Source organism: Diadema antillarum, unplaced genomic scaffold (assembly GCF_040938485.1).
Source record: "Diadema antillarum isolate AM-2024a unplaced genomic scaffold, OU_Dant_1.0 seq00001501_RagTag, whole genome shotgun sequence".
In the NCBI taxonomy this organism is placed as follows: Eukaryota; Metazoa; Echinodermata; class Echinoidea; order Diadematoida; family Diadematidae; genus Diadema; species Diadema antillarum.
The window spans coordinates 33,906-46,029 of NW_027272235.1; the positions used below are offsets into that span (position 1 = coordinate 33,906).

General features: G+C 38.2%; 1 protein-coding gene across 1 annotated transcript; it reads right to left on the reverse strand.

The window, feature by feature from the left end:
- Positions 1-428: 428 nt before the first annotated feature.
- Positions 429-12,022, reverse strand: LOC139710108 (histone acetyltransferase type B catalytic subunit-like). Its single transcript, XM_071622042.1, has 10 exons — positions 11,986-12,022; positions 11,362-11,445; positions 10,120-10,195; positions 8,791-8,914; positions 8,092-8,393; positions 7,313-7,417; positions 5,494-5,600; positions 4,365-4,516; positions 3,343-3,459; positions 429-1,638 (listed from the first exon to the last, which is right to left on the reverse strand). The coding sequence occupies exons 1-10, from the start codon at positions 12,020-12,022 to the stop codon at positions 1,471-1,473; spliced, it is 1,272 nt and encodes a 423-aa protein (XP_071478143.1). The 3' UTR covers positions 429-1,470.
- Between the last annotated feature and the right edge of the window lie 102 nt (positions 12,023-12,124).

The window sequence follows — 12,124 nt, forward strand, 5'->3', positions numbered from 1 at the left end:
GCATTATTTTACAAGTTCCTTCCCCTTCAGTCCTCACATGATCCAAATCCAGACCTAACATTAAACTTTGTCCAGATTTCCCACTTAACCCGTTGAGGACGGACTGATTTTGCTACAACACGCATTTCCCATAGACACCTGCCCGAGTATACTCGGGACTCGTCCTCAATGGGTTAAAAGACTCCCTTTTTATTCTTAGTATGCATTTTTTTTCTCATATCACAAATTCCACATATTCCTGCAATGTGTAACAATGATACAGCTCATCCTGTGAATGCAACTGTGCCTTTCAAATGTGAAAATGCTCAGCGAGCAAAAAGTAAACCATTCTGTACTTTCCAGAAGAAAACAATCGCACACTTATCAAAATGTCTCAAATACTTCCATCACAATTTCTGTAACACAAGTATCTACACATCAGTCCTGGCATCTCCTCAAATATTAAAACTAGGTAAGCAAGCCAACACATTACGTGATAAAGTGAATCTGTAAATGTAGTGTCTTGGAATGTCAATTCAATTTCCAGTTCCAACCCAGCTCCTGTGTGCTGTATGGCACACTTGCTCACAACCATCCTGACCAACACACAAGTAACCCTGACTGTAGATTAGGTGTCATTAATGTCAATATCGATTCTTTTTTTTTTCAAAATGGCTTGAACATGGGGATAGTGATATTGTCGATGAACCAGCAAGTAAACTAGATCCTAATGAGTACTGTATGTACACCATACATTTTGCGAGGTATTTATTTTTGCGAATTTCATCAGTTTGGTGCTAATCGGGAATTTAACCACTCACAAAATTGTCGAGAAGTTCCGATACATGAAAAATTAGACTTGCTAAATACATGGCGTATGCAATAACTTATAGCAGCTTTTATTACTTAACATGTGAATAAACCTTGTGGCCAACTAGCATATGTTTACTTCATTATGCCCACAGGTTACGAGATTTGCCTGCAGGAAGAAGCACATTTGTTTTGTTTTTTCAGACTTTGAGTCTATTGCTACATTCCTGATTACACTATATGCAAACATGTAACATCAGGAGGAAAAATGTAACATAAAATCAAGAACAAGCACATGTAAAGCACAAACATATATCGGCACTATCACTTGTGCAAATGCTGTAGCACCTGACCTTGTGCATAATTTTGATACACCTGGGTGCCAGATAGCACAAATCATACTTAAAAACAAAACAAAAACAAAAAAATCATGAAATTTGTAGGTCAGCTTCAGACACCAAAAAGTTTGTGTGAGACATCTTTCAGGGAATTATGTTCTTACTGACCCTGACAATGAAAATGATACATCCTTGCTGTACAAAGTCATTTGCAAGGTTATTTTGAAGCACGGAAGTTACAACAACTTGGAAAATGACAGGAAAGGATGCTCTAAAGAGCCATGGCCCCACGTGGATCGTCTCGTACAGATGTGCAGGATGGTGGTGGGGAGACCTAGGGGGCTCAGGACATGGAGAGCCGGTCCAGGACCTTCCTGTAGTCCTCCAGGAGGAGTTGGTACCACTTCTCCAGGGTCTCGTGCCGCTCCGCCAGGCTGGTCCCTTCCTCGGCGGCAGACAGCTCCTCGGGCTTCAGCACCTTCTTCAGCTTCTCATAGTCAGATTTCTGCTTCTGTGGGGTCAGAGCAGATGAGCAAGAGAAAGAGAAAACAAAATGAGATGTAAGAGAGATTTTGGCAATTAGGAGAGAAAGAGACCAAGTGAACATTACTGAGAGTTATATATTGTATACAACGTCCAAGTAGATCCTTGTAATTTGATTGGAGGATTGTTGGTGACGTGATATTCAATAAGTACTCCATTCAAGGCGCCATGCAATTTTGGTTCTATTTTTGCGTGCAACTTGGTTCGATTTTTTCGTTCTATTCCACGGTTCGAGAAATTGTACGGTACTGCATGTAGTGTGTGTTGCATATTGAGGATCGCATGCAGCTAGTGCAGTGTACGTGTGCGGTACATGCATGCGCGTATGTAGGCCTACGTAGTGCTAGTGTATGTGTATGAGCGACCTGTATATCTACACTGATTGCACAAGCCAGCCAGAAAGAGAATCGCAGTGGATCCACATGTAAGTATGGCTATATTTTATAGACTTCTAGGCCTACTTAGACCTACCCAACAATCCTCCAACCAAAAAGATCTACTTGGACATTGTATAAAACAAATAGTGTATGGTCTTTACTCATGCAATGGAACGAGGTTCGCCTCGTTGAATAGAGCGCCTCTATCTTTCACCTCGTGCGAAATCTCGTACCATTGCACTCGTGACCATTCACTATTTGTATAATAAGCAATGGGGCAAAAATGGGTAGAGGTAAAGAAGTCTGAACAAAAGAGGAAAAGAGAATGTGAGTGGAAGCATATCATGAGAACAAAGGAGTCACAATACATGTATTGAAAGAAAGACTAATACACTTATTAGTGTCTCTGTGGTGTACAGAATGGTCATATGGGTCTTTCACAGCAGCCTTACCTCTTAGCAAGTTTAAGAAGCCATGAATAGCATCCCTTTTGAACTAAACTTCTTGACATAGAGCAAATCGTCAGTTGAGAATGAGAAGGACATTAAGCTGTCTTGAACACTATGGCCCGAATTCACGAAGGTGGTACAAATGAAACCATGGTTTAAACCATGGACAAAAACCATGGAGCGCCAAGTGTCGCATGGAATATTTCGTTACGAGATCAGTCATTTCGTCGATGAATGATTATTTTGTAACGAAATGACAACATTTTGTAACTAAATGAACATCATTTCGTTAACAAAACAGTCATTTTGTCCACGAAATGATCAATTTTGTAACGAAAAATTCCTTGCGACACTTGGCGCTCCATGGTTTTTCTCCATGGTTTAAACCATGGTTTCATTTGTACCACCTTCGTGAATTCGGGCCTATGGGTTTAGTGGCAACTTAACGCCCTTCTCAGTCTCACCCGACGAAATGATAATTGTTTGGTTAACCTAATCATTTGACCCTTCACCTCACAAAACACATATCCTATACTGATTATTTTAAGCGCTGCTCATGCACAGGAAAAGAAAAGGATAGTGGTACATATTGGCAGACTCACCACATCATCACAACACTGTGCTTTATGATGATACATACAACCAGTCCTAGTATGTCTTAAATTTCACCGCACCACAAACTTGATGGAATACATGAAATTTCCTTACAAATATCACAGTGGCGAAAACATCTCCTGTGTCACACAAACTGTGGGACACCATGTTCTTTCATGTAATAAATGTCTGCAGAGTTCACAAAAGTTTGAACATTTTTCTAAAGTCATCTACATTACCATGGTGACTAACCTGGAAGGGAATGTTCAGCCTCTTTTTGACATCCAGTCGGTAGGTTCGGGCCTCATCCTTGTTGCTGTAGTCCGTTATCTGCAGTCTGAGGATTTCATACACCCTCCGCACTTGTTTCTGTCATAAAATCCAAGAAAGAGTGTATGTATTTACAGGGATTGTGAAATAGTCATGGTTTTATGTAGCAATTTCCATCACATTGTTGTGTCCACAGTGCTTCACAACTTATGCCATTTTTATATACCCTTTCTCCATAATATTATATTTCTCTCAAAATAGTGAAGCATAGTTGAATGCACTTTAATATTTTCCTATCTAACACAGGTGTGCATCTGCATGAAACCTTTAAGTACGACTTGAGTCACTTGTACTTCACAGCTACTGTAAAACCAGAAACAATAATGTGAATAGTGGCTCAAAGCTTTTGTGAATTGGAGCCGACAGCCATTTTTGCTGCAAGAAACTTTCAAGAACCGTCACTGGCATTCAATGCATTGTGTAGATTAAAATTTTTGTGTGCATTTTACTTTCACGAATCTTGACTGATCCCTGAATCCAGATTGGAATTATGTGATGTATGAAAACGGAACACAAATTGGTACATATGCCTGAATCTGATGTCCTAAAATATTTCTGCTATGACTCAAATTGTTCATGTACTGGCTAGAAAGCAAGGAACTTCTGGTCACATACCCTTTTCTCTCTCTCTAAATCCTTTATCTACAACATCTTGCTTTCAAATAATTTCCAGGCATGCTGTTGAAATTTGGTTTTTATTTCTGTGAATACGTTGATCACATATGACATGGTTGATCAGAACTTCTCCAGCTAACACAAAAATGTGGCCAGTGTATTTTTCTGAAACTCAGCAAAGGAAAATTTCAATGTTAGCATCACAACAGACAATGTAAAGGGCACGTACAGTACAAGGTGTGAATGGGACGATCTTTAAATTAACAAAGAGAAACACTATAAAATCTTCCAAGATCTAGTTCTATACCCACTGATTCTGAGCTGTTTACCTTATTGAGTTTCAGTTTCTCCTGTGCTTCTTTCTTCATGTCCTCACTAAAACCCTTCACAAGGTTGGGGGCAGCAAACGCAGACAACTGTGTGCATTCCATGCAGTCGATGTAATCTCTCAACCTCACAAAGTCATCCGATGGGTCTTCCACTGATGAAAACCAACGATATTGAAAAAATGTCAGTCTTTCTGGAACTCACAAATTCTGCACTTGTAGAGGAAGTTGTTCAACAAGCACGCTGCATTGTTTGTTAAATGCAAGTACATTTTTAAATGTGTGATATTTCCACTTTCTACCCCAAGAGAAACAAATCTTTGTTCACCAATTTAACAATGATTGCATCAAACAGACCGAAAGACATGAGAGTCTTCTCAGAGGAGAGACAGATAAAATTCAGGGTGCTTTTTCACATGGACACAAAATATCAATTTATCATGATCTCAACAGTACTCTTCTGCATAAAACAATTCAAAATCTTTACATTGACAGAAAAACCACCTTCCTCTGGAAATTCAGTACTTCTTTAAGGTACAATGTAACACAACTATGATTCAGTTACCTGTTCTTCAAGGGACAGTATGCAAAATTATGCCTACACACATCATATATTTTGCAAATCATGTGATATTTGCAAAATTAACTTTTCAAAATATTGCCCTCTGTCACAATAATGCAATGCATTTACTATATTACAGTCAGTCGTGATAGAAGAAACAATTCAGTAAAACCATTTAACAGCATAATGACATTTATTCATGCATCTCTTGATAGTTACAGCATAATTCTCTACAAATTTTGTATGCTGGTGTACTTATTTAAGCATTTGACCATCACCATACAGCTTAGTCAGAAAAGTTAAACAATTTCAGAAATTCAGTCGCCACAATGTTAATGTAAAAACTGATAAATCAGAAACATTCATGGCATGAAACTTTTGTAAATTGCAGCCAACAGCCTTTTTCATGGCATGAAACTTTCGCGATTTGCCCCTAGCATTCAATGCATTGTGTAGAAAGATATTTTTGCGAATTTATCTCCGCTCCTTGCGAAATTTGCACAAGTTTCATATACACAAAAATTTCTGGTTTTACAGTAGTGTTTATAACAGCTACAATTGTATCTTTACCTGTTATATCTAGGACAATGGGATCTTTCCTGAAGTCTCTGTACATGGTCTGAAGCAACTGAGCTCCATGACCCCTCCTCTGGAAGGGAGGCAGGACCAAAACTTGACTGCAAGAAAAAATATGGCAGTAAAGAATAAGACATCACTAAAACTAACCAATACATGACTAAACATTCAGCATAAACCATGATTCTGATAAGTCCTTTTTCAGAGCCAGCCAATTTCAACCATAAAAATAATCAATGTTGAATAGGTTACACATGACGCTGTGAATTTGAACAGAAAAGTATTTGTCTATTATCCTTTCTACTGTTTATTCTGGGGTTCTTCCTTGGTCAAATGATTTGAAAGGCTTGAGGTCTTTGTAAAATGTATAAAATTCAATTCACACTCTTTGCTATACAGTATTCATCGCATAATCAGGACAGGTTGGGAGTAGCAAACACGGCCCCTTTAAGCGAGGTGCCCGATTTCGCGATGAGTACTCACCATACACTAACGGCATACGACATGTACATATAGTGCACACACACACACACACACACACACACATGCATACTGACGTACTGTACATGTACATGAATACACAACACGCTACCCCTTGGTGCAACCCTCCAGCTCTCCCTGCATTCTCGCAATGATGTAGAGTAATCGCAACCGGGTTCGATTCTTCTGTCAAACACGCGTGTACACGTAATCAATGTCAGCTCATAGTCTAGATTCATAAAACGTTACGTATTCGCACATAGATTGAACCCTTCTCATCTTTCACACTCTCCCTCCAACTCTCTCCCCCGTTTCACTGAATACGTAACTGTTCATAGCCCTCATTTCAATCACGTAACTTTTGCCCAGTCACAACGGAGGAAGATTGTGACGTACACACAGATCACAGTGTACAGCTGTATTGAAAGTTGAAACCAAAGACAGTAGATAACAAGATACGGAGGCGCGCGATAACAATGGACTTTGCCCTCAGAGTGTATGACTGAGATTAAACAACGCACACAGCCTGGGCTGAATGAGCGAGGCATGTTTTTTATTGGATGTGAGTCGAGTAGGAATTGCAAGCGAGCACATGGCTTTGCTTATGTAGGGGAGAAGAATGTTCGCGAAGGCATGTGCTTTGCAATGGCATGGATACCTATACACGGCGCTTTCGTGGCTGTGCATGTATGTACTGGATGGACGGAGGTCAAAACACACCAATCCGAAGCTTGCTTTGTAAGTTTGTTGTAAACGACAACTGATACGGAATCTTTGAAATATTGTTGTGGTATTTTGGTAGATTTTTTGTGTAAAATATTAACAAAATCAAAGATCGCTTGGAGAAAAATTGTCCCGTTTATCAGAGGTCCCCGCCCGATTATCCAGTGAAAATAACGTGCGTTGGAAATGTTTCTGGGAAGCGTATATCATTTAAGCGAGGATCCCGATTATCAGATGCCCGATTATGCGATGAATACTGTACTTCCTGATACAGCTGTACGTCCAGACTGAGGGAATTTCTTATAATATTCAAGAAAAACTTCACTATGTAATTTCTTGTATTTTCCTCAGATCATCTGCGCATTAATGTTTTACTTCATACTACACAAAGGTTTCAAAAATACACAGTATCCACCCATGAGAAATTAATTCTTTACTCGCAACTCCAGTCTTTCATATCTGAGCTCCAGCTCAGGCATTCTTTGCTTTTACAGGAAAACAAAAGATGTACAAATAAAAAGAACTCTCACTGAAAAAGAACAGAAAAGAAAAAGAAAAAGAATGAATGAATGAAAGAAGACCTGGTCTAGTTAAAATCAATGTCACAAACCTTATTCTGGGTCTGATTTTGTCAGGGTAGGCATAGTATCTGTACACCGTCGCATAGCCCACTGTGGCATACCTCTTTGATTCGTTGTGAGGGTATTTCTCAAATCTGCAAGAAATCAAAGCAGAAGCATTAAGCATCACTCCAATTTCTATGTACCAACAAAGCCCTTCCAACTGCCATTTCATTTTGCATTTTGTCGTAATTCTTGTTACAGCATGTATTAATTTGTTGGCAGAATCAACTCTACAAAAATATTCATTTGATGTAAAATGTGAAGAAAAAAAAATCACACAGTGACACTTCTTAGATGCACTCTTTTTAAGTGTGGTTAATGTATCCTCCCAGACAGACACTATACAGGAAACAGAGGAGCTTTGAGAGGAGATATCCATTGTTCTACACGACATGTCCACCAATGCCAAAAATTTTGATTCAGTAAATGCCATAGAAGTCACAACATCTATTGTACTTCAGTTCACAGTATTTTTCTTTTAATACCAAAATGTTGTCTTATTTCCTTGCAATCATGTGTATTCAAATGTTATATTGCAACTGAATATTTGTTGGAAATGAAATAAGTGAAATGAAATGAAACGTCATATCACACAAAGATGTCTGGGCATTCAAGTTGTTATGGCAAAAGTTGGTCAAAAGCACAAATCTAACGAATATCAAGGCACTCAGCATCATCGCCTTCCTGATGGAATTTGGTGGCAGGCTGAACAGATTTAAAAGAAGGAATGTACAGAGGAGAGCTACAAGGGCTAATTTCAACCTACACGGTGTAGTACATCCATTTTTCATCATCTACGTCGATGTAGGAGGAGGCGTCCACAAACCACCAGAGGAACGTCTGGAGGTGGGCGTGGAAGTCGCGGAATCCCGCCGTGTTGATGCTGCTCTTGTAGATCTCAAAGTGTCGTGTGGTTCCCTGCTCTGCTTCCTCTATGGAGTAGGAGTGGAGAAGCTCTCCCATTGGCTGAAACGAGTCGTCGTTGTCCAGCTGAGAGATAAAACGGTCTAGATTCTCCATGGGTTGGATTTCCAGCTTCTCAACAATGGGTTTCAGCACTGGGTCTGCCTGAAATGTCATCATACAGTAGAAAGGAGCATATAATATAATGGTCGAAAATGAAAGTTGGGTACACCGCCTTTTGTTTTTTCACACGTTTGATCTCAAAATATTCCAAAACTCATTATCCTGCGATTTATTAAATTGTGTCAGCCACAAAAGATTCTTGAAAGAGCCTTTCAATACATTGCAAGCAAATTCCAAATGGTAGAAGATAATGATGATAATGAATAACATTTGTATAGCGCTTGATACTGATGTTTCTAAGCGCATGAAGATGAATTTTGAGCCTTTCTGAGAACTTTAGTTTAGCTTTAACTTCTCCATTGCTGGCCTTTTCTTAGGCAATGCATAATATTTGAACATCATACATATTTCTGTACTGAGCTACAGGTGTATTTCTTACCTGAACCCCTTCAAACTTTTTGGGGCTGACTTTCTCCTGGAAGGTCTGGTTGATGTATGGCGTGAGCTTCGCTGCAGAGAAATACAGCTGCACCTTGAGGCCTTTGTACCCAAAAATGGTCTCACTGAAATCAAAGGCACAACGCCAAGTTAATTAATACCAGAGTGTCACACACACACAGCTTGATACATAATCAGTGATGTTGAGTCAGTGTGTATGTAAGTGTGGCTACAACTTGACTGCCTGGGCTTTTACAGATTTCTTTTAAATTTCTTTTAATTTTTTTTTCCCCAAATAGTGCAATATAATCACAAAAGTATGCTCTCAGAGACTTCTTGATGCATTACACTGTATGTCTACAGCACAAATCAACTGATTTACCCGAATTTTACCATGATGACTTATGCTCAGTGTACAGATATATCAAATTCACTGTATAAGGACAGTAAATGGAACAGCAACATCATGAACTTTCTTCATTATTTCTGAATAATACAAACTTTTATCAAATAAAAACAAGAAATGTGCATAGAAATGCTTATTCATTCAGAAAATAAAAATGAAATAAGTTTGATTTCTATGATTAAATATAATCAATATTTTCACATTTTCACGATCTTTGCGATCATGTACACTGTACTTGAGAAGAGAATTTCCCAAACTATCATTTTTTACATAAAAAGTACTCACTCCCTCAATTAAAAATGAATTCAAGTGCTCTTTCATAATGCTTAAAAAGTGAAAAGATGCTGAATTTTCTTTGTATTTTCTTCATATTGTGGTCCATATGTGACGTTGCAAAGCGTTATAGTGTTCTCATCCGGTGGTGGCTGCACAAAAACTTGAAAAATTCATAACTTTTGAATGAATTGTCTAACTTTTCTCAAACTTCCCTGAGGTGTTCTACTAATAGTAATATTGCTGCATTCCCTCAATTCATATAGATATTTAAAACTATTATCAAAGTGAGCCTAAAAAATGATTGATATATCCTTGGGTTAGCAATGGCATTCAGAAAGAAAGGGAACAACTCTTAAATATTTAAGACATACATTTTCTTAATCTTGCCCATTTGTATACTAGTTTCTCCGTGTATATTCCATACATATCACATGGATATGGTGAAGCTTGAAGGACTGAGTATTTATATTACAGACTCTCACTGCTCAACATATCACAATTCCATGACCAATACTCACTACCATCAAATGAGTGGCAAATATGTTTCACTATGTATTTAAAATACTTTACTATATGTATCATAAATGACATTATGTACACTGTAATATTACAGATGCTCTTTCCACAGCTGAATGTGTCTGTACTCACTTCTGTCCAAAGATTTGATGTGTAAATTCCGGATGAAATGATGTCTTGTCATCTTCAATGTCCTCTTTTGAACGAACTGAAAAAGAAACAAATCGGGGATAAAGAGTGACCAACAGAAAACATCTGTCCAAAGTCTCTCTTTTTAAAAGCTCTTTCTTTTGTAGTTTTCCCCCAATGTAATCATACATTGCGAAAACAAACTTCACGATCTCAACTTTATCTTTGCTTTTCAAATTCATGTGCATGGGATTGTAATGTACACATTACATGCATGATGAAAGGGAAAAGACACAAATTACTCGAAGGGATAGCTTAAAAACAACAAACAAACAAACAAACAAAAACCGAGAGACCCAAGGGTCTTAAGCTGAGAATTACAAGTTTATCTTTCATGTATTCTTGCTATTAATTAAAAACATGGCAAACATGGAGGGGAGGGGGATGGCTTTGAGGGCCTCCAGGGGGGCATGGTGTCCATTTGTCCTGATCTGGGAATAATACCAAATACCTTCCAAGTACTGTAAAAGAGAACATTTTCATGTATTTCACACAACCAGAAGCTACAGCGAAAATAAAAGCATGTGAATATTTTTGCATGCCATATACTCCAGTAACTTATGTGACTGATTTTGCAGAATCAAAAAAAAGAATATGAAGTTCATCTTACCCAGCTGAGCGAAAAAGAAAAGATAAATAAATAAAAATACTCACACAAATATAAACGTAACTAGTAGGGCCTTATGTAGAAATTTGACCACGCATTTTAAAAAAGAAGATCCGAATGTACAAACTCGCCCGCAATTTGGTACAGGTGCCAATGGGGCCATCCCTGGATCAATCTACTTACTCATTTACTACTATACACTAACTTGGCTTATCCTTTCTGTTCATAGAGAAGAAAATTGGTAAAGATCCCTCAATTTGGGGCTTTGTCTCCCTCGTTTTCCAAAAGCAAAAAATGTAAGAAGTTTATGTATCCTGCATGCCACAGGATGCAAACCAGATATTAGATGATGAATGATTGTAGTAACTCACTTGAGCCTTTGGCTCAGGTGAGCTACAAATAGATAGAACTGTGGCTCACTCAAATTCTGGCATGATGAACTGAATATCATTAATGGATTGGGATGACTTGGGCATAGTTTATATTTGTGTGTTCATTAGTGTTTGTGAATAGTGTAGATACATCAGTACAGTAACAGTACATCTCCACTGGAACAGCGTGCATGTACCTGTACTTACCCAATTTTAATTCGATGACATCACTTGCATTTGAGATAAACTCTTCCAAAGCACTCCGTAAACTGTCCACATTTGCCACTGCACCTATTGAGTCACAAATATGGCAAAATGACACAAAACCTGTTGTGTGATACATTTTGGAAGGGATTGGTCCATACTGACTAAAGACCTTCTTCTAACTCGTATCAACATTGATGCTAGAAGCAGAACAAATTGAATGTAGGGGTCCTACATCTAATCTTAGAATTTCCCAAGGCAAACTTGTACCTTAACTTAAAAAAGCTTACCAAAGCCTATATACAAATTTGTAATGAAATATTGTGAACGCAGCAGTATTAGTAGAACGCACTAATCAGTAAAAGTTTGAGGAAAATTGGACAATCAGTTCAAAAGTTATGAATCTTTCAGTTTGGTTTCGTCATCACTGGATAAGGAGACTACTGGACTTCATGTCGTCATTCTGGACTACAATATTAAAAAAAAAAAGAAATTAGCCAGAATTTCACTTTTCTAGCATAATGAAAGAGCACTTGAATTACGGTACCTCTTTCAGAGAGCAGCCTGGATTTTTTTTTTTAAACCGGAGAGTTTACCTGAGACGGGGCTAATATCATAACTACTTACAGAGCCCTTTTAAGGGCTCTGCTGCCTGAGTATCCATGTTCAGCTACAGTTGTAGATGAATTGTAATTTGGCGATAACCAAAAATTCCCATGAGCAATAGAAGCACTCTAACCTCCGATACAAAACAAGGGAAATTGGT

What these genes read in the sequence shown, in the direction of transcription:
- LOC139710108 (XM_071622042.1), bottom strand. Translation starts at nt 12,022, where the DNA reads ATGGATACTCAGGCAGCAGAGCCCTTAAAAGGGCTCT. An exon ending in CATTGTCCTAGATATAACAG is followed by an intron (nt 4,517 to 5,493) that starts GTAAAGATACAA and finishes GGTTTTCATCAG; the next exon opens with TGGAAGACCCATCGGATGAC. An exon ending in GGCTGAACATTCCCTTCCAG is followed by an intron (nt 1,639 to 3,342) that starts GTTAGTCACCAT and finishes CTGACCCCACAG; the next exon opens with AAGCAGAAATCTGACTATGA.